This window comes from Globicephala melas, chromosome 17 (assembly GCF_963455315.2).
Source record: "Globicephala melas chromosome 17, mGloMel1.2, whole genome shotgun sequence".
Taxonomy (NCBI): Eukaryota; Metazoa; Chordata; class Mammalia; order Artiodactyla; family Delphinidae; genus Globicephala; species Globicephala melas.
Window position 1 is genome coordinate 13194957 of NC_083330.1, and position 23103 is coordinate 13218059.

Here is a 23103-nt window from a genome sequence, read left to right on the forward strand (position 1 = left end):
ATCTTTTTCACAGTGTTGATTCCTCCAACCCAAAAACATGGTATATCTCTTCATCTGTTTGTATCATCTTTAATTTCTTTCATCATTGTCTTATAGTTTTCTACATACAGGTCGTTTGTCTCCTTAGGTAGGTTTATTCCTAGGTATTTTATTCTTTTGTTTGCAGTGGTAAATGAGAGTGTTTCCTTAATTTCTCTTTCAGGTTTTTCATCATTAGTGTATAGGAATGCAAGAGATTTCTGTGCATTAATTTTGTATCCTGCTACTTTACCAAATTCATTGATTAGCTCTAGTAGTTTTCTGGTAGCATCTTTGGGATTCTCTATGTATAGTATCATGTCATCTGCAAACAGTGACAGCTTTACTTTTTCTTTTCCAATTTGGATTCCTTTTATTTCTTTTTCCTCTCTGATTGCTGTGGCTAAAACTTCCAAAATTATGTTGAATAATAGTGGTGAGAGTGGGCAACCTTGTCTTGTTCCTGATCTTAGTGGAAATGGTTTCGGTTTTTCACCATTGAGAATGATGTTGGCTCTGGGTTTGTCATATATGGCCTTTATTATGTTGAGGAAAGTTCCCTCTATGCCTACTTTCTGGAGCGTTTTTATCATAAATTGGTGTTGAATTTTGTCGAAAGCTTTCTCGGCATCTATTGAGATGATCGTATGGTTTTTATTCTTCAACTTGTTAATATGGTTTATCACATTGATTGATTTGCATATATTGAAGAATCCTTACTTTCCTGGGATAAACCCCACTTGATCATGGTGTATGATCCTTTTAATGTGCTGTTGGATTCTGTTTGCTAATATTTTGTTGAGGATTTTTGTATCTATGTTCATCAGTGGTGTTGGCTGGCTAACATTTATTTGGTCCGAATTAGGCACTAGCACTGTCCAAGTGCCAACAAAAATGACCTGTGCAAAAGTTCTTCATCTGTCCCAAAGATAGATATTATTATTATTAACCTGATTTACTGAGTGAGGAAACTGAAGCTTAGAGCCTTTTCCTTCATAGATGCTAACCATAGGGCTGAACTCCACATCTAGGAGGCATCCTGTGTCTGTTTAGGTATGTGGGCAGCTGTTTGCAGGTGGGTTGGGGGGGAACATGGAGGGTTAATTTTGAGGGGTTTCAAAACAGCTGACTGTAGTCATTGGGTGTTTCTTAATCTTATTTACTTTATTTAGTTGATTTCTCCCTAAAGTTTGGTGTATCCCTGACTACTCTGGAGAGATCCATCACCCAAAACAATACAAAGAACAGAAGATCATTAGAAATCAAATGATACTTATTAGAATGTCTAAGCCAAGAAGAGTTTATTGCCCCAAAAGTCACTTTATTTTAAAAAATTAATAGTTTAAAATAAAGGACTTAGAGTTTTTTCAGTCTTTGAGAAAACTAGCTGTAGACATGGTTTGCAGAGTTGTCTGTAGAAAATATCACTTCTAAGAATTAGCATCTAACTTGATTCCGAATTCTTTGAAAAACTAGGTGTTAAGCAACTAGGTGTTAAGTTTTCTTAGTTTTTCTATTTAAGGTTTTTATGTCTCTCTTATCTTGGGAGTACTTTTTCACTCAAATACTTTAAGATCAAATGCTATTTTAAAACTTAGAAGTCTGGAACAATCAGGATTAAAAATTTATCAGAGCCAAAAGGGCCATTGCAAAATCTCAAGACTATGGGCTGAAAACTGAAATGGCTGTGGAAATTTCTAAGTCACAAACATGAATAAAATGGATTTTTGTGTAAGAATGATAACAACATTAGTGTAAAAATAAATAACAGGTAACGTTTCACTTTGGTGTAGGGATAATAAGGAATAGTGGTGACTGAAGCAAATGAAAACTTGTGGCTGCCTTTGCTCTAGCCCATTGTAACCGTTCAGGAATGTGAGACCTGTGTTGATTTTTCCCTAGTGTTTGAAGAGAGACTATAGTTACTTTTATGTGAATGCTGTTACTTCTTTAAACGTTAGCAGTTGAATCAATGTTTTAACCACTCTGTGCTATGTTTAAAAATACCTCTACTAAAAAAAAATACCACTACTGTTCTCGATCTCTGCTTTAGACTAACTCATTGTCTTAGGTCGATGGAAGTTAAATATCCAAGAAAGACAGCTCCAATATACCTATTTTTACAGGCTGAACTGTGAGATGAGATGTGGGAATCAAAATCACAAAAACATAAGCAAAAATTTAAAAAAACTTAACGAAAACTTAGCAAAACTTTAAAAATTAACAAATGACACACTTCAGAAATGTTCGCATTTATTGTAGTTTTTATTGTAACCATCTCAATAAATTTCCTAAATTTTCACTTTTTTTTTTTTTTTTTTTTTGTGGTACGCGGGCCTCTCACTGCTGTGGCCTCTCCCGTTGCGGAGCACAGGCTCTGGACGCGCAGGCTCAGCGGCCATGGCTCACGGGCCCAGCCACTCCGCGGCATGTGTGATCTTCCTGGACCGGGGCACGAACCCATGTCCCCTGCATCGGCAGGCGGACTCTCAACCACTGCGCCACCAGGGAAGCCCTTCACTTTTATTTTTAATAATTTTACACGTGACTATAATTGCATTGAGAATGATTCTGATTTCTCTTTCATCTTCTGTCCATTTGACTTTCCAGCCACCTATTAAACACCTTTCCCCACCCCGCTCCCCTCTGGTAACCAGTAGTTTGTTCTCTGTATGTGTAAGTCTTTTTCTGTTTTGTTATATTTGTTTGTTTGTTTTGTTTTTCAGTGAAAGCTTCTAGTTTCTCACCATTGTGTGTAATGATAGCTGTAGGGTTTTAAAAGACTTTCTGTAATGTCGAGGATGTTCTCCTCTGTTCTTAGTTTGCTGAGAGCATTTTTTGTGAATGGCTGTTAGATTTTATCAGATGCATCTTATGCATTTATTGTTATGACCATATGGTTTTTCTTTTTCTTTTTCTTTTTTTTTTTTGCGGTACGCGGGCCTCTCACTGTTGTGGCCTCTCCCGTTGCGGAGCACAGGCTCCGGGCGCGAAGGCTCAGCGCCCATGGCTCACAGGCTCAGCCGCTCCGCGCCATGTGGGATCTTCCCAGACCAGGGCATGAACCCGTGTCCCCTGCATCGGCAGGCAGACTCTCAACCACTGTGCCACCAGGGAAGCCCTGGTTTTTACTTTTATACTATTGATGTGATGGATTACATTAGTTGATTTTCAAATGTTGAACCAGCTTTGCATATCTGGGATTATCCCACTTGCCTGTGGTGTACACTTCTTTTTATACATTTTCGGATTTTATTTGTTAATATTTTGTTTAGGATTTTGGAATCTAGTTTGTGAGTGATATTGGTCTGTAGTTTTCCTGTGAAATCTTTGTCTGATTTTGGTATTAGGGATGCTGGCCTCACAGAACAAGTTAGGAAGTATTTCTTCTACTTTAGTCTTCTGAAAGACACTCTAGAGAATTGATATAATTTCTCCCTTAAATGTTTCATAGAATTCACTAGTGGACTCGTTTGGTCTGGTGCTTTCTATTTTGGAAGGTTATTAAATATTGATTCAGCTCCTTTAAATAGATATAGTCCTATTTAAATTGTATTTCTTTTTGTGTGAATTTTGGCAGATCATGTCTGTCAAGGAATTGATCCATTTCACCTAAGTTAGCATTTGTGGTCATAATGTTTTTCATAGTATTCCATTATTATCCTTTTTATGTCCATGGGATCTGTGATAATGTTGTATTTTTCATTTGTGATACTAGTAATTTACATCTCTACTCTCTCTCTCTCTCATTAATCTGGCTAGAGGCTTATCAATATTATTTATCTTTGCAAAGAACCAGCTTTTGGTTTTGTTGAGTTTTGCTGTTGATTTGTGTTTTAAGTTTTCCTGATTTCTCCTCTAATTTTTATTATTTTTTCCTTTTGCTGACTTTGGATTTAGTTTGCTCTTCTTTCCTAAGCAAAAGCTTAGATGATTGATTTAATTCTTTCTTCTTTTCTTTTCTTTCTTTCTTTTTTTCCTTTTTGGCTGCATCGCATGGCATGTGGAATTTCCTTGGCCAGGGATTGAACCCATGCTCCCTGCAGTGGAAGCACGGAGTCTTAATCACTGGACCACCAGGGAAGTCCAAATCTTTCTTCTTTTCTAACGTATGCACTCAATGCTATAAATGTCCCTCTAAGCACTTCTTTTGCTGCATCCCACAAATTTTGGTGAGCTATATTTTCATTTTTTTTAGAACGTTTTCATATTTCTCTTGAGACTTCTTATTTGACCTATGTGTTATTAAGAAGTGTATTGTTTAATATCCATGCATTTGGGGGTCTTCTATCTATTATTGATTTCTAGTTTAATTAGTTCCATTGTGGTCTGAGCAGATATTTTATGATATCTATTCTTTTAGATTTGTTAGGATGTGTTTTATCCCCCAGAATATGCTCTGTTTTGGTCAATATTCCATGTGAGCTTGAGAAGAATGTATTTTCTGCGTAGTTGGATATAGTTAATTGATGTCCATTATATCCAGCTAATTGATAATGTTGTTGAGTTTAGCTGTGTCTTACTGATTTTCTGCCTGCTGGATATTTTCACTTCTGATAAAAAATTAAGTCCCCAACAATGATAGTGGACTCATCTATTTCTCCTTACAGTTCTATCAGTTTTTGCCTCATGTATTTTGATGCTCTTGTTAGACACATACATGTTAAGGGTTGTTATGTGTTCTTGGAGAATTGACATCTTTTTAATTATCTCTGAGAACTCGTCTTGCTTTTGACATCTGCTCTGTCAGAAATTAATATAGCTTCTTCTGCTTTGTTTTGATTAATGTTAGCATAGTATATCTTTTACCATCCCTTTTCTCAATCTGTATGTGTTTTTATATTTACAGTCGGTTTCTTTTAGACAATGTAGAGTTGGGAATTGTTTTTTGATCCACTCTGACAATCTCTTTTAATTGGTGTATCTAGACCCTTGACATTCAGTGTGATTCTTGATATAGTTGGATTAATATCTCCCATATTTTTTACTGTTTTCTATTTATTGCCCTTTTTTTTCTGTTTTTGTCTTCCATTCTTTCTGTGGCTTTAATTGAGCATCTTATTGATTCCATTTTCTCTCTTTTCTTAGTATATCAATTATACTTTTTAAACTTTTCTTTTAGTGGTTGCCTTAGAGTTTGCAATATGCTTTTACAAGTGATTCAAGTACACCTTCAAATAACACTATAACTCTTCATGGGTAGTGCAAGTACCTTATAATAACAAAATATTCCTAATACCTCCTTCTTCTTCCTTGTATCATTGCTGTCATTCATGTCACTTGTACATAAGAATACATAAGCATGTGTATGTATACACACACATATACATACATAATTGAATACATTGTTGCTGTTATTCTTTTCAACAAACTTTTCTCTTTTAGATCAATTTAGAGTAAGAAAAATAAAAGTTTCTATTTTCCCTTCATTTATTGCTTCTCTCTGATTTTTTTTTCTTTTTTTATGTACATCCAAATTTTTGACCCGTATCATTTGCCTTCTGTTTTAATAACATTTACTCTTTCTTGCAAGACAGGTCTACCACTCCATTTTTGTTTATCTGAGAGTTTTTATTTTCCCTTCACTTTTGAAGTATAGTTTCACAGGGTACAGAATTCTAGGTTGGTGATTTTTTTTCTCCCAACACTTTAAATATTTCACTTCATTCTCTTCTTGCTGGCATGGTTTCTGAGGAAAAGTCAAATGTAATTCTTTTCTTTGTTCCTCTGTAAGTAAGGTGTTTTTTTCCTCTGGCTCTTTCAAGATTTTCTTTTAATCTTTGATTTTTTTCAGTTTGAATATATGTCTAATTGTGGGGTTTTGGGGGCATTTGTCTTGTTTGGTATTCTGACCTTCCTGAATCTGTGGTTTGGTATCTGACGTGAATTTGGGGAAATTCTTGGTCATTATTGTTTGAATATTTCTTCTGTTCTCTCATCTCTCTTTTCCTTCTGTTATTCCCATTATGTATATATTATACCATATGTCACTGTGGAGAACTGTGGAGTTTTTGGATATTCTATCCCATTTCTTTCAGTCTTTTTTTTTTTTTTTTCCTTTGCTTTTCAGTTTTGGAGTTTCTATTGCCATATCCTCAAAGTCAGTGATTCTTTACTCGAGTCTCTAATGAGCCCATCAAAGGCATTCTTCATTTATGTTACAGTTTGAAAAAAATCTCTAGGATTTCTTTTTGATCTTTTCTTAGAATTTCCATCTCTCTGCTTTCATTGTCCATCTGTTCTTGCATGTTGTCTACTTTTTTCAGCAGAACCCTTAGCATATTACTCCTAGTTGTTTGAAATTCCTGGTCTGATAATTCCAACATCTCTGCCATATCTGAGTCTAGTTCTGATGCTTGCTCTGTCTCTTCTATCTGCTTTTTTTGTCTTTTAGTATGCCTTGTAATTTTTGGTTGAGAGCCAGACATGATGTACTATGTGAAAGGAACTCTGGTAAATAGGCCTTTAGTGTGTGGTAAGTAAGATGTGGGGGGATGGGAAGTGTTCTGTAGTCTTATGATTAAGTCTTTTGGTGAGCCTGTGTCCCTGAGCTGTGACCTTCACCAATTTTTCTCAGTAGTCCCCCCTCCTTATATGGAAAAAGTTGGCAAGTGTAAGTGAGGGTTGAGTAGTTTTCTTTTCCCATCTGGAAGATTAGAGCAGGCAGGAGTCCGCATTTCTCTTCCCACAGTTCAGTTAGGCTCTGCTATAACCCCAATAGTGTAGACTCCCGTGAAATAGTTTCTTCTTGAGCAGGCCTCATTAAGAAGAACAGAATGCTCTGATGTATTTCAAAATGGTTACTTTTCCCCTCCCTCTAGGGGCACAGGAGAAGATTTCACTCTGATATTCACTGTGAGAAAGTGGTAAAGCTCCTGGAGGTAAAACTCACAAAAGTGTGAGCCCTCCCCTCCCTCCTTTGACTGTGTCCCCCTGGAGTTTTAATCCTCAGACTTGTCCATACTGAGCCTTCAATAATTTGTCAGTTACAGTTCAGGATCTCCTAACCTGTACTGCTTCTGGCAAACATTTCAGCTCAGGCTTTTGTGATCTGGTAAGTTGTAATTCTGTTTTCACCTGTTTGTGTGTTGATGTTTGCACTAATGGTGCAAAGCAAGGATGTGTAAAGCTGCCAGTGCTTTAGCGTGAGTCAACGCAATGGCACCAAACTGTACTAGTTGTCACTGTATTAGTTGTCACTGTATTAGTTGTCACTGTACTAGTTGTCACTGTATACTTCACTGTCACCCACTCGCGTGGGTGGTTGGGAATGCCGGTTGCATTGAAGAATGTTCTGGATAAAGCTGTAAAAATTATTAATTTTATTAAATCTTGACTCTTAAGCACATCTGTTTAATATTCTGTGAGATGAGATGGGAGATATAGCTAGGTACTTTGCTGCATATGCAAGTGTTATGGTTGTCTCCAGGGAAAGACTGGGTGTGATTGTTTGAGTTGCTGTGGAACATCATATTTACTTGAAACAGCAGCTGTGGGATGAACTGTGGTTTCAGATTTGGGGTATTTGGAAGATATTTTCTCAAAAAAGAATGAAGTGAGCCTGTCATTGCAAGAAAAAAACTGGTAGTATTTGCTTATGGTGATAAATTCAAGTGAATTTAGAGTTTGGAAAATTTATGTCTATCACTGTGAGCTTGGCAGCTTCCTTACACTTAAAGACTTTTCTAATGAGTTGGATATACTGACATTAACTAATGTGATGTGTTTTTAAATATTGAATAATGAAATGTGTTAATATTTGGAAGATATGCATAACTCTCAGTGAATTACTATTTAAAAATGTACAACATTGAGCTTCTCTGGTGGCTCAGTGGTTGAGAGTCCGCCTGCCGATGCAGGGGACATGGGTTCGTGCCCCAGTCCGGGAAGATCCCACATGCTGCGCAGGGGCTGGGCCCGTGAGCCACGGCCGCTGAGCCTGCGCGTCTGGAGCCTGTGCTCCACAATGGGAGAGGCCACAACAGTGAGAGGCCCACTTACCGCAAAAAAAAAAAAAAAAAGGACAACATCAAACATGATTAAAAGGTCTCTTCAAATTCCAAGATAGGTCAATGGGTTTTAAGGTAACAGAGTATGAAAAGTTCACTGATACGGTTTCGGATTCCACATCATGACTACCTTTAAGAAACTACCACTGATTGAATTTTGTTGTTGTATTAAAGAAGAATATTCACAACTCACTGAAAATGTTATAGCAATGAACATATTTTTCCCTTTTCCAACTATCATTGAAAATACGTTTCCAAACAATATATCACAATGCATTGAAGCATTTGAGAAGTCAGCTATTTTCTATTAAGCCAGACGTTAAAGAAATTTGCATTCTTATGAGATAGTACCATACTTCGTACTACAATTTTTTAGGAAAAGATAGCTGTTTTTCATAAAAGTATGTTATATATGTTAACATGTAATGGGTTTATAATTGTTAATTTTAAATAAATTTGTAAATAAATGAATTTTTTGGATAGCAAATATTAAAATTTTCCTTAGTTTTAGTTGCTAACATATTAAATATTGTTAGATAATAATACACATAAATAAAAGCTCTTTGTGGTTCTCCGTAATTTTTAAGAGTGTAAAGGAGTCCTGAGATTAAAATGTTTAAGAACCACTGCCAAGAACAATGCTTGTCATTGAATTTTGTTTAGTGGTTAATAGTTAATATGTATTTAAATTTACAGACCGTAACACCACAATATGCATGTCTAGTACTTTTTTTTATGTTAAATAAAGGAGTCCTACTCAAAAAATTGGGACTCAATGGGTGTTCAGGAAAAAATGAGATCCAGTGGACTGGAGAATTTATGAAAGATTTGCCAAAAGTATAATAAGGGAACATAAAATGTAACTCGAACAATGAATTGAGCTAGTATTTTCTAGCTTAAAAAATAAACTGTTCCTTGTTCTAAATTCACCTCCATATCTCTGCTCCCTCTCTCAGCAAAACTTTAAAAACTTTTAAACGTTTTCTGTGGTTATAGACTCCATCTTTCTATTTTCCATTTCTCCTTCTATCCATTCATTTGGGAGTGCCACAGTCAAGATCACCAGTGACCGACCTTGTGTTGTCAAGTCACATATCTGTTTGTACCTTACCTGAATTCTCAGCACTGTTAAAGCGATTGACCACTCCTTCTTTCTTGAAGCCCTCTCTCTGTTGGCTTTTGTGACACTATACTCCTGGTTTTGCTCCTTCCTACCTTACTGACTTCTTTAGTTTCTCTTCTTCTGCTTGACCTCTAAATGTTGGAGTGCCCCCAAGGTTATGTCCTGGGGCTTTTTTTTCTTCTCTATCTATATACTTTCTCCAATGAACTGGGGCCAGCTGTCTCTTCTCTCTTCCCTGAGTTATGAACACTTTCCCTGAGTTATGTCTTTGTGCCAGGGACATTCAACTCTTTAACTTCAGCCTTGAACTCCCCTCAGAAACCAGGATCAGTACAGCTACCTCCCTACTTGAGATCTCTACAGTGGTGTCCAGTAGGCATCTCAAATTCAACATGGCCAGGACAAGCTGACCCTCCCACTCCAACAATTACTCCTCATTTCGACTTCTCCATTCCAATGAAATGGCGCCATGATCAACCAGGTATTCAAGGCAAACTCAAATGACAAGCCTTTTTCACTTAATAGGACTTTGTTTTTTTCTCAGGAAGTCAAAACAAAACACTGTCTTCCAAAGAATTTTGATGTCATAATATTGTTTTAAGTTCAAGAGGTAAAAGGAAAATATTTACTCTTATTTTTTCCACGTATTTTCATGAAATGAGTACACTTTTTCCTGCAATAGGGCGGCTCCTCTTAAATCCTTCATATGTAAAATTTATCCATCTCTATTGATATTAAATAGCCACAGTTTCAAGGTGACAGTTGCTGCTAAAATCATTCTGAATGTAGAATATTTATAGGAGTAATAAGGTTTAATCCCTGTGTGATATGAAATTCAGATTGGCATCAGGTATCTAGAATTAAAAGTGCGAACTGTTAAAATCTGTGCGATATTTGAGAGTGATCTGTGTGTGCCTGACTGATGAAAAGAGTGGGAAGGACAAAAATGAGTTGAGGAAGATTATCATTTAGTACACTGAAATTATAAGATAAGCAAATGCCTTCTGAGAATAAAACTCATCATGGACTTGACTTTTGAGCTGGTAGTGGCCCAGATGGACAGACAAGGCCAAAGGGGATTGCTGTCATCTCCCTATTATATCTGAAAGAGTTTTCTTCCTTCTTTTGATTTCTTGGTAGCAAACTTGTGACATTTTTGGCTTTCTCAAACTTTAACTAATGTATCACATTTAATACATGTTATCAAACTCTTGCTGAGAGGAAAACAACGTGGACCAAATTGAAGAGAAGGTGAGGTGAGCTCTCTGAATGGGAAGAAAGCAGCCCACGACTAGAGTGATATCTGGGAGTACACCGTGCAGCATCATCGTCAGGGGAGCGCTGGTTTGCTGAGTGTGTGCTGTGCTAACTACACACCTGCAAGCTGGAGGTCCCTTCCTCCAAAGGTGACCTAGGCTGTCTTACCTGGCTCACCTGTCTCTGCATCTCACAAGCCTTCAGAGATTATTATCACCTGTTTACACAGCCCAGCTTGTGATTTTCATTGTTGGGAGGAGGGTCCTCTGGTGAGGTATCAGGAACTCCAAGTGGCTGAGCGAGAGGGTACTGTACGTAGAGGGAGTATGACCTGGAGTTGAAAGTCAGGGTGAAATAAGTGAACCCGTTTTTCCCATTGAGTCTTACTTATTTGTTTCCCAGTCTGTTTCTTTAGTCTTTGGAAGAATAAACATAAAGATCATCAGACTGTGGTCTCTGGACCAAGTGTATTAGGGAACTTGCTCAAAATGCAGATTTCTGGGTCCTAAACCAATCTGCTGAATCAGGCCTTCTGGGGACAGGGCTGGGGAATCTGCATTTGAAGAAGCTCTCCAAGTCTCATACACAGTGAAAAGTTTGAGAACCACGGGCATTAAAAGCCATTTTCTGGTACTTATTTTCCATATATTTGTATCAGAATGAAGATGATATAATTCTGATGAAATTCTGAACCAGGGAGAATGAATGAGTACAGAGATAAAACAACATATTAAATCTCATGTGTTTTTGTGACTAGGGTATTAATGCTTCCTTGATTGATAGGAGAAAGATTAAATGCCCCAGTTACCAAAGTCTGAAAGGACTCTGTAGATTCTGGTTGTTAAAGGATGATTCTGAGAACACGTTGTTTATCTTCAGAGAGGAAGACTTACACATTTTGTAAAAAATGTCAAACAGTTTTCATGATTTTGCCCTCTGGGCAAACTGTCTTAAATCTGCCTTCACTGTTGTATAAAATGAGGCTCTTGGGAAAAATAAATGCTTGGTTAGAAATGCTAAGAAGTTCCAGGTTTTCTTTCCTATGCAGTTAAACAAAAAGTTCCCTATTGTCACGGAGGATTGAAGATAAAAAGTCAGATAAAGATAGAGTTTACTTTATTAGCTTGTGTGTTTCCTTCTACCTCCTAGTTTGATTCATTTTCACTACCTCCTGTCTTCAATTTGTTGGTTTCAGAATGTGACTGAGTTCAGTTTATGAAGATAAGGTTTATACATGTAGAAGTGAAGTTTAAGTTTTGCTTGCATGAGAGGTTGTTTCCTACGTGGTTAATACGAAATGTAAACTGGGCAACCAAAGCAACGGTGCTGTTTTAAGACTAAACAGAAAGAGCTAAGGAGCATTTTTAGTATAGGTATATGGAAAACTATTCCAGAAAAACAAAACTAAAATTAAAAATTAGACTAACACTAATTAAAATGGGCACTTAAAGTCAGAAAATTCGAAAATCTCTCTCCATTGCAAATTATACCTAACTTTAGATAATATTTCAAAAGATTGTATCACGTTTCCAATAAAAAAGTTAAGGCGACATCCAGTACTTCCATATTTATTTTATTTAATTCAGCTGAATTCTTTCATTCATTTGAGGCTGTCAGTACTGATGTGGCTTTGTAGTTATGGAATCTGAAATGTGAACCCATTGAATCAGGAATCAAGATGGTGCTGAAGCTAAAGCTAGGAGTGAGATCTGTGGCCCATTTGTTTTGTTTCCTTTAAATAATATTGTTATTTTTCTTTACAAAAGTTACAACATGCACACAGCCAGATAGTCTGACAAAAAGAAAGTGTACAGAGGTCATCTTCCTATCACCTGGAGGTAGTCACTGTTTGCATTTTGGTATATGCTACATATTTTTTCTTAGTATGAACGCACACTGGCATTACCCATGTGTATATATGTATATATTATATACATGTGTAATATTCGTATATGTACACACATATACAGTTGTGTGTGTGTATATATATATATGTATATATACACGGAAGTGTGTATGTATAGGTATGCACACATCCAGTATGCTGTTTAGTAATTTTTTTTGCCAAACAGTATTTTATAGACATCTGTTGTATACACACATATGTATATATAATTTTCATCCCATTCCATTTATGATTATACTCTGTAGTTTGCATGTACCATAGTATATGAAATGATCCCATTAATTATGGGCATTTAGGTGGTTTCCACTTTTGTAATCAATACACTGAAACCCCTTGTCTGAATATTTTCTTAGGATAAATTCCCAGAAGTAGAATTACTGGGTTAAAGGGAAGGCCCACTTAAAAATTTGAGATATATTGTAAGTTGTCCTTAAAAGTGTTGTGCCGTTTTATACTGTTATTAGCAATGTCTTGAGGGTGATAATTTTGGAATATTATGCACAATCCTGGGTTTTGTTAATCTTTTAAATCTTTGTAAATATAGCATGTCAAAAATGAACTTTTTTTTTAATGAAATTCTTACATTAATTTTCATTTGTTTGATGCCGTATCTTGAGATTGCTTCAAGCTTCTGTGTGCCCTGACTTGGCAGGTAGTGGCTGGAGTTCTTAAGACAGACAAGGGAAGGGATGATCTCACGTGGTCACTAGGTAGTTAGTGGACGTTGTCTTGAGGACAACGTCTTGTATTTGCTGGATAGAAAGTCTCGTCTTTTTTTCCTTCTAAACTTTCTCTTTTAAGGCTCAGTATAAATAACTCTTTTAATCCTTTTTTTCTTTGCTAAATTAATAGCTTATTTAGTCATGGGCTTAATGGCCATCAGGAAGAGTCCAGATCTTTGAAATACAAATGAACTCATTTGCCTACCATAGGGCTGTGGAGAGCTCAGACCTGTTCCCAGAAATACAAATTCTGGCTTCCTAAAACTTGAATGGGGCAAGAGGGGATGGGAAATTCTTCCATTCCTTCTTGAAGGTCCCTTTCTTTCTCCCTTCCTCCCTAACTTCCTCAATTTCTCTCACTTCTAAAGGGCTCCCTTTAGAATTTCTGGCCCTTTTGTTTGTATTAGAAATCCCATTTGGGGCTAGATTTTGGTCTTTTGTGCTTCACAAGACTTAGAAGTTTAGGAAACATTTGACTCTGTGTGTTTTACCGCAGAACTTTGAGATCTTGGTGGATACGTTTAATTCATATCTACGTGATCACTTTTGGTCCTGTCCCCAAACTATAAAGCATATTTAATTCCCAGGTAGGAGAAGCAATGCACAAGATTTCTGCCTTATACAACAAAACTGTAACACTCGACAGTTATTGGATTTTTAAACTTTGGTTTCTTATAAAAAACAATTAATTCAGATCAACACTCATTTGATTAGTCCAATGTTGCCTTCATAGTATCTTTTCCTGCTTTCTGCAGGCATTCTTACACCGGATGAACCAGTGCGCTGCGTCGAAACTTGACAAAAATGTAACAGAAGAAACGGTGAAGGTGAGGAGGTGCCCTCGACCCCAGCACAAGGTCCACTCAGATGAAATGTTACCCGTGGGATGTTGCCTCAGGGCTCGTCAACTTGTCTCCACTTCCGGGATAAGTTCTGTACCAGTCACCAGTCATTGTGTGGCCAGCAATGAGAAAAAGGGAAGCTAGGGTTTGGGAAAAGAAACGGGGGTTATGAGGATGGTGTAGAAGACAGAGAGGAATTTTTGCCAAGACCTTGGAAACGTTTGAAAGGAGGAAAAAGATAACCCCAAGTCCAAGAACCTTCATGTCTCTGGAGGGGAAAGGAGCTGAACCATGTGTGAGGGGATTGCTAGAGGGCCTGGGCGGCAGGATGCGGGTACATGCGGCTTCCAGTCTCTGACCCCTGGAGAGCAAACGATTTGGAGGGTCCACTGGGGCAGAAAACGTCCACACAGTATCTTCAGCTCACAAATGTATAAACATTTCCTTTTAAACTGTAGGGAAGGAAAATTGTGAAGAGTTTGGGGGAAAAAAGGGGGGGGGATGGTAAATGAAAATTAATTGTGCTCTAGTCATTATTCATTGAAATTGTATAAATCATCATTGATATTTATTTTGGATGCCAACTTGCTGTTTTATTTTACGGAAAATAATTCCCAAGGATTTTATAGGCACATCTGTTTCCCATTAAATTCAATAGTAACGTTTACATTCTCCTTACCATGGAGTGTTTTAGTTTGGGTGCTTTTGGTTGCAAGCAAAAGACACCTGTTACTCAAAGGGACATGAAGGTACTTTGATTCCCATAGCAGGGACTTCTATGGGCAAAGAAGCCCTTCCCCCAGAGCCTGCCAGCCATTCTGCCCGCGCTGTTTTACCTGCAGTCCGCTGTCCTTAGTTGGGTGGGACAACGACCATGCTTGGGTTCAGTTACTCAGGTTTGTCCTGAGAGCCGGGACTAGGTTCCTGGTTCCCAGAATTGTGTGGGAGGGGAGAGGATGTCCAGACAGAATGGGTGCTCTGCCGGCCCGGGGGGTGGGGGGGTGGGAAGGACAGCTCTCCACCGACGTTTTCAACTTGGAGAGAAAATACTCCACTCCCATAGAAGTTTTTAAAAACTTGCTTCACTATTGCACTTACACATTTATTTACAGATGCTGTTCTCAAACATTGAAGATATCCTTGCAGTACATAAAGAATTCTTAAAAGTCGTGGAGGAATGTTTACATCCAGAACCTAATGCTCAGCAAGAAGTGGGAACCTGCTTTCTTCACTTCGTAGGATCAATTTCTGTTTATTTTAAAAGCTTTTCCCCCTAAAATTTCCAGTTTCACTTCTGGCACAGTAGTATGTGGGAATTCAGCATTAGAAGCAAAATCTGACACCAAAAGTTTGGGGTCTTTTAAGGCCAATGAAATCTTCCACTTAGAGCCAGAAAAGGGGAGAGGGCCTCACATCATCCATTTTATTCAGCGAAGAATAAACAGGCTTTTCTTTTTCCCAACGAGTTAGTTTTTTGCATCCTCTGTAGCTTTGAATTCTAATGAATATTCAGGCTGTTTCATAATGAATGGATTTTTATGTTTCCCTCAAACATAGAGCATTTCTCTTTTGAGGCAGAAAATCCTTACTTTTACAATGCTGCGATGAGCCTTTTATTAGTCAAAACATTCCCTTGTTAATTGACTTGTGACTAACCTGGAGGTGAACAGACCTGGTCCCTCTAGGTACACATATGCCTGCATCTGAATTTTTCTCAGAGGCTTGTACTGAACAGTGCTGAAGAAGAACAAGCCAGTACTTGGTTATTTCAAATTATATGTCGTGCTTGTATGATCATTTTCATCCCTTTGCACATGATAGCTGAAATTATTTATGCAATTGATTTGCAAGGTACAAAGCCACCGGTACGGTGAAAATCGTTTTCAGAGCTAAAGGGCATTCATACTGACAAAGGAAAAATGATGCTGCTATTTCTACCACTCTGCTGATGCTAATTTTCAGAATACCAATTTGAATCCATTTACTTATCAAAATGCTATGCAATTAGTGTTTTATTTAAAAATGTATAGGAGTATTTTGTCATATAAATCAATTTTCATTTATTTTTGATTTCCAGTCTTTTATAAAGTAATGATACGGAGTTTCTAGATCTATATTTCTGTATGTGGTGAGCAGACTCTGTAAATGTTATTTTTAGAATCAGAAAATAGTCCATAAAAATAATTATATTAAAGGGAGAGACTCCTTGGGTATAGGAAGATCAAGGTTTCGTTGGGCAAAACTATAAACCACGTGTGTTGTATCCACTTAATCCAGACTGTTCCCTTTCATGAAAGAATGCACATCTCCCGCCAGCTGGAGTAGTTGCTATCTCAGTGCCGGGCTGCACATGGGAATCTTGCACCCTGACATCCATTTCCTCAGTAACACACTATGAATCTGTCAGCCATGAATTTAGTTAAACTGTTTCTGAAGTTTGTTTTCTTCTGTTATCCCATCTCTTGAAATAAGTAATTCAATACATTTTCTACTGGCTGTATAAAATAGCACTCAGTGTTTCTAGATACACGTCTTTGAAATTTTAGAGGACGCACTTCTGTTCCACTATTCAGTCACTACATTTTCTGTGTCTGCCTCTTTCACTGGGATATATTTACTGGGATATTTGATAGATATTGATCATAGATACTTGGAGAAAATCTTACAGATGGAAGGAAGCTTTAGGGATCAAGATGGTGTGAAATTTCTCCTTTTATGAAAGAATCCCTTCTGTAGGATCTGTGAAGGTTGTTGATCTTGTTTTTACTTGATCCCTTTTAGTTACAGCTCGAATTGTTAGAAAATCTCTATATTAATCCTGAATCTGCCTATCACTGCCCATCATGCCCCTTGCAATTTCCACCCAGTGGTCCTAGTATTGTGTTTTGGAGCTACAAAGAGTTGTAAATCCTTTACAATAAATAGGACAGCTATTTGAAGTAGCTACCGTTCCTTTTATATACTAACAAATATCTCTCTCTGAGATGACCTCTCAGATGGAATATCTTCAGGGTCTGTCATTATCTCAGTCGCTTGTTGCTGACTGTTCTCCACTTTGTCAGTGTCCTTCTTAAACACAACTGTCCAGCTTGGTGCATATGACCTGCAGGGTACTATGTCCTATTGCTCTATGATCTGGCACTTGCCCTCCACCAAAAATACTTTCTTCCCCCTCCCTGCTAGGGAATCATGGATTTATGTCTCTGTATCTTGCCCACATATGACATCTTTTTTAAAGCTGTGTCTGAATCCTCCCAGCAAAGCTAAGTACTCTCTTCTCTGTAATCTGCTACCACGTCGTTCATTTAATTTTTATTGCATACATCATATTGGATTGTAATTAATATAAGTCTATCTCCTTTCCTAGACCATTCTTCATAGATCAGGGAAAATAAATTAAACATACTTATATATACACATAGTATAGCTCTTGAAACATAGTAAACACTTAATAAAGGTTGTGCATAAAATCACACTTAATATTTCAAAATGGCTAATAAAATGACTAACTTATTCTTACTTGAATTCACAGAAAGACAAGTTTCGTATCTACGACGAATATTGTAGTAATCACGAGAAGGCACAGAAATTGCTTTTTGAACTTAACAAAATAAGAACAATCCGGACATTTCTTTTGGTAAGTATATATTTACATATCACTGTATGCTGTTATTTGTTGATAGCCCCGCTGAGAGCCAAGGAATAACATCCGTGTGGTGTAAAAAGTGCTTGTATGACATCTGTTTTTAACATATCCCTGCTAGGAAGCTAGAGAGTCATTTGAGAAATGTAAGAAGTGAGACTGTAAATCAACTATATTTCTCTCTATATATGCTCTTAAAATCACACACACACACACACACACACACACACACACACACACATGAAATGAACGAAATGAAAAGAAGTGAGAGTTGGGAGAAGCTTGTTTCTGGGGAAACACTGTCATGCCCTCTCCTGGTTGATTATGAGTTGTGAAACCGCAGGTTCTTAGTGAGCGAAGACATTTATGCCAGAGTTCACAGTTGCTTTTATATCCCTCAGCTCCCTAGAGCTTCATTTACTTCTGCTAAGAGAGCTCTAAGTAGGGCAGTGACAGGAAGGAAATGCATCATGGGGATGGTAGAAAAGAATTTTCAAGATTGACTTTTCTCCTACATACATTCCATATTCAGTGTTCGTAAAAAGCGCAAGAATCTGTATTTAATTTCTTCAGGATCGTACAAATAAACGCATAGCGTGGCAGTTTCTTGGACATTGTAATTGCCAGTGAGAACCACACTGCAAATAGAATTCAGTGATATTTAACGAATTGTGGAGTGGAACAGACATCTCCATGATCCAGTTTTAGAGCCTGGATCAGCTCATTTAAAATGAAAAATAAAATGCCCATTTACAGCTCTTTTCCACTCGAACCATTAGCTCCAGGCAATCATTGATCTGCTTTCCATCTCTATAGGTTTGCCTTTGTTGGAGATTTCATGTAAATGGATTTGTACAATATAATCTTTTGATGCCTGGCTTCTTTTACTGAGTAAAATGATTGTGAGGTTCATCCTTGTTGTAGCATGTATCCACATTCTATTCACTTCTATTGCTGAATAATATTCCATTGTATTTTGTTTATCCATTTGCCGGTTTATGAACATTGGGTCAACAATTGACTATGATAATGATGGACCTTGAAGATCCTACATATGAGATGTCATTTCAGAGAGAGATTTCTTAGTGAAGTCAGGAAATTTCAAGTTTGGGCAATTCTGAAGAATGCTGTTATGAATATTCATGTACAAGTCTGTGTGTGGACATACATTTTCATTCTCTTGGGTAAATACTAAGAGTAGAATTGCTGGATCAGAGTAAGTTCATGTTTAGTTTTTTTTTTTTTTTTTGTAATTGCTCTAGGGACTACAATATGCATCTTAACTTAGGAAGTTTATTTCCCTCAGGTTGGTTATTGTTTTTTGTTGGTTTTGTTTTCAGGAACTTGCCTGGATTTAATTTGAGAATCTGTGTCTTTTGTATGCGCAGCTGCTGCTATGTCTGCTCAGTTTTTGTTTTATAACTTAGCCTTTCTTTTTAGGGGTCACTCCTCTGACTGGTTAACTTAGTGGTCAGCTGGGGATTTGAAAGAGGTGATCGAACATCATAACCCATATGATTTGTGGGTCTGTGTGTGAGTGTCGCGGGCGACACATTCACAGGCCAGGCAGGTTTCAAGTCAGATCTGGGTTTTTTTTCTCCTGGGGCCATCTCAGGTCCTCTCTGCACGTGCATAGTCTGACGTTTGCCCCGGACTGCAATCTCAGGCTAGCAGAAATGTGAACGCTCCCCATTTTTCTCGGGCAGTGTGCTAATTTTATTGACAACACTCCTGGGTGTGGGATTTTTGCCCTCTGCAGTCCCCTCTGGTAGCAGGTTTGCAGGGCCAGGGCTACTGTGACAGGGCTACCATGCAGGATGAGCTGAGGATGGCCCTGGGGCTGGGGGCATGTAGGGGCAGGATGGGAGGAGCCCAGGCAAGAATGCCACCAACTCCCCTGTTCTTATCTGAAGTTCAGCAGTTTTTCATGAATAAACATTTCTCAGTTTGTTGTTTGACTTCAGTTGATTACCAGAGCCCTTAAATTGTTGTTTTTTAAAAATTTTGCTCAGTATAACAGTTGTTTGAGAGAAGAGAATTTACTCATCTCTTCTCTCTGCCATGGCCAGAGGAAGTTCCTGTGCCCCTGGGACCAACGGGGCTCTCTTTGAACTATCAGAACTTTGCTGTCTTACTGAGGGCACTCTGTTCTCAGCGGAGCTGGCTCTCCACTAAATACATGTCACAATTCCAGAGTGCTGGTTTTTACAAGATCCTACAGCATAGTCTGGTAGGAAGACCCTGGCTTTTATAGTTCTTGCCTTGGCACTAAGTGGCCACTAATTAGCTGGATGACTGGAGGAAATTCATTACATGTCTGATGTCATTTTCCTTACTCATAAAATGGGGATAATAACAATGACCCTTTGAAAAACATTAAGGATTTACATATTTGGGGTGATGATATTATATTTTTGGTTACTTGCATATACTGTCACCTGAGTAAGTTTGTAGGATCAGTGGAATCTCTAGCAGCTTATTTAGGGAACATTCTGTCTGTCTACATAAGGAGAAAGCTGGCTCTCATAAGCCAGTCTAATAAGGACCTACTGTATAGCACAGGGAACTCTACTCAATACTCTGTAATGACCTATACGGGAAAAGAATCTACAAAAGAGTGGATACATGTATATGTATAACTGATTCACTTTGCTGTACGGCAGAAACTAACACAACATTGTAAATTAACTATACTCCAGTAAAAGTGAAAGAAATAAAGTGGCTGTTATGAAGAGAGTTTGTAATCTATTCAGTACTAATAGACAAGGAAATAAAAATGGGTTAGACAGTCATGTGTTCCGCAGGGTGCTTCAGCCCAGGGCTAGGTAGACGGGGTGGCCGCATTTATAAGGGGTGCTCACTCATACGGTGACACTGAAACATCACTGGAAATAGAACGGGATGTAGATAGTTGTGTTACATAGGGTTCCTCTGGGGACAGTACCACACAGGTGGAAAGAGTATTTTGATGAGCTGATTGCAGTAGGGGTTGAAACCCCCAAAGAGCATGTTTGAATGAGACACTTCTTTGCTGCTGTGTCTTCTAAGGTTTCTGGTGAAGTGAAAGTCATGGTGCTGGTTTTGCCGAGTTGGTTGAACAAATTGGAGCTGAACTCAGTTGCTCAGGGCGGTGGGGGGCTGGTCTGCTTGCATCACTCTTCCTTTTGCTTCCTTTCCCACTCAGCACTCGGTCTCTCCTCTCAAGGAATGTAGGACAGTATTTTAAAAAATAGTGGTATAAAGGTTATAAATTATCAGTATGATGTTTGAAGAGCTCTTTTCTTCCTTAGTCAAATATTTATTATCGGCTTCCTCTGTGCCAGTCACCCTGATAGGCACTGCAGAAACAGGTTTTGACATAAGTCTCCAGTCTGTTATTTTAGGGAATTCCCTGGCGGTCCAGTAGTCAGGGCTTGGAGCTTTCACTGCCGAGGGCCCGGGTTCGATCCTGGTCAGAGAACTAAGATCCCACAAACCGCGTGGCGTGGCCAAAGAAAAAAATCTGTTTTTTAAAGTTTTTTAATTAAAAAATTGTTTTTAACATCTTTATTTGAATTTTATTTTTGCATTGCTGCTTAAACCACAGAATAAAGACCTGATGTTTCAGAGGATCAAGCCTGTATTTATCAGAGTCGATTCCCTTGACTATTAACTTTCAGTAAATGGAAGCTGCTTCTATTTCATCTCACTGTGATTGCTGATTTTGAGTTTTCTCCTTCCATCTTGGCTCTGTAGAGATCATATCTGACATCCTTCCCTGAGACTGCCTGGCCAGTGTCATTGGTGAGGTATTATAGCTTGAAGCGACTTAGAGATCACTGGATTAAAACAGGCCAGTTGTACAGAGAGGAAAATTAGAATTTTGAAATCCGTCCAAGTTGCATCACTGGCCAGTGGCAGAGCATGGGTAGAACCCAGTTGTCCTCAGTCCTGATCTTCTGCAACACCACATGACCTCCCCCTATAAGCGGGATGTATGTACATATGTGTACATCTATTTATTCATCCGTCAGTACATTCTTTCATCAGTACATCCATCCATCCATTCATCCATCTATCCATTAATTCATTCCTCCATCTCTATCTCTTTTTCCTCAGACCATACTCAGGTGAATATATGTGAATTCATTTTCAAGAGAAAGATTCAAAACACATTTTGGTCGGTAACTAATCTGAAAGGCAAAAGTATTTCCTTTTTCTCCTGTAAACTTTCTTTGTGACTGAATGTGCTTTTCTCAGAGAGAGAAGCTATATAGAGACATGCTTTCACAGGTTTTCAGCAGAGAAGTTTATGATAGAAGAAAGTTTCACCACCTCAGGCTTAAAAATGTACATAATTGTCTTTATTTCCCCCCAGAACTGCATGCTACTTGGAGGACGGAAGAACACAGATGTCCCCCTGGAAGGATACTTAGTAACACCAATACAAAGAATATGCAAGTACCCTCTCCTTTTGAAGGTACTTTATGTGTTTACTTCATTGTTGCATTTCCCTTGTACCTGCATATTTTTGCTGATGATCTTTAAAAATTTTTTCTTTTAAATAGTGTGACATTCCAAAGAAAAGGCAACTATAGTTATTGGGAAAAATAGCTATTTTGTCAGTAATTTATATAGAGAGTGGGAAGCAAATGTCCTCGGAAAACACTTTTAGTGCTCTTTGCAAAAAATATGCTTGTTTGAGTTTCCTTCAGCGTAAATGCATTCGTTTCAAGATAGATCCCATTAAGTACATTATGATCAGTTTATATAGCGCTTTGTCTACAGGGTTCCTTATCTTAAGTAAATTTGCTGTTGGTATATATTTTTTTCATTTCCCCAAACATTGGTGACTTCTTGATACTAATGAAGTTAAGGCCAAGTTACATAATTTCAGAGCCTGGTTTTTAAATCATTATTACAGGGAATGGTGTGGGTCACATGGGATAATAAATGATGGAAAGTGGAAAGACAGTGCTAAGACAACACTGCCTCTGGAAAACAGGAAATGCCTTACGGTCGTAGGTCCATCGCCTCATTACAATGACCAAAAGTTTTATTATGAGAAACATATTATAATATACTAATTACTGCTTATACTGCAAGGGTCTATGAATAGATTAGAACAGCCGTTCTGGAAAGGATGTTTTTTGGAAATGTAGCATCTGACAGTTTGGGGTGGTGGTTGAACACTTGAGTTCTGAGTTCAAATCCTATGCATTCTGCTTACTAGCTGCATGACTGAGCTCGTCATCTAACCTCTTAAAGTCATGGGCTTTATTTATGAAACAGAAAAGATGATGATGACATGATGAAATCATAACATATATCTAAAAGAATGTATATACATATGCATATGTATATCTCTGTGTGTACATGTGTATGCATATACATAAAGGAGTACCTAATAATTAATTGAGGTGTTTTATACACATCATTTAGCATAGTATGTACTCCATAAATGTTAGCCATTATTACTCATGTATATTTGATTCTTTTAATATATTAATATATTAACTACTTCTTAGCTTCTAAATTTAAAAAAAACCTCAGAAATGTTATGGACATACTAACTGGTGTTCTTACTGATTTACTTTTTGAGAA

General features: G+C 37.8%; 1 protein-coding gene across 4 annotated transcripts in view; it reads left to right on the top strand.

The window, feature by feature from the left end:
• Nucleotides 1–23103, top strand: part of PREX2 (phosphatidylinositol-3,4,5-trisphosphate dependent Rac exchange factor 2) — a 288710-nt gene that overhangs the window by 63111 nt on the left and 202496 nt on the right. For 3 of the 4 annotated variants that reach the window (XR_009559575.2, XM_060287422.2, XM_030859603.3), the window contains exons 2-5: nucleotides 13791–13862; nucleotides 14990–15112; nucleotides 17410–17514; nucleotides 21878–21979. Coding sequence is in view for 3 of the 4 variants with exons in the window: in XM_060287422.2 (XP_060143405.1) it covers nucleotides 13791–13862; nucleotides 14990–15112; nucleotides 17410–17514; nucleotides 21878–21979 (402 nt within the window). In the remaining variant the exon portion in view is untranslated. Of the gene's footprint in view, nucleotides 1–9299; nucleotides 9632–13790; nucleotides 13863–14989; nucleotides 15113–17409; nucleotides 17515–21877; nucleotides 21980–23103 lie in introns of those variants that run through there. The other variant, XM_060287423.1, reaches the window with a different exon arrangement.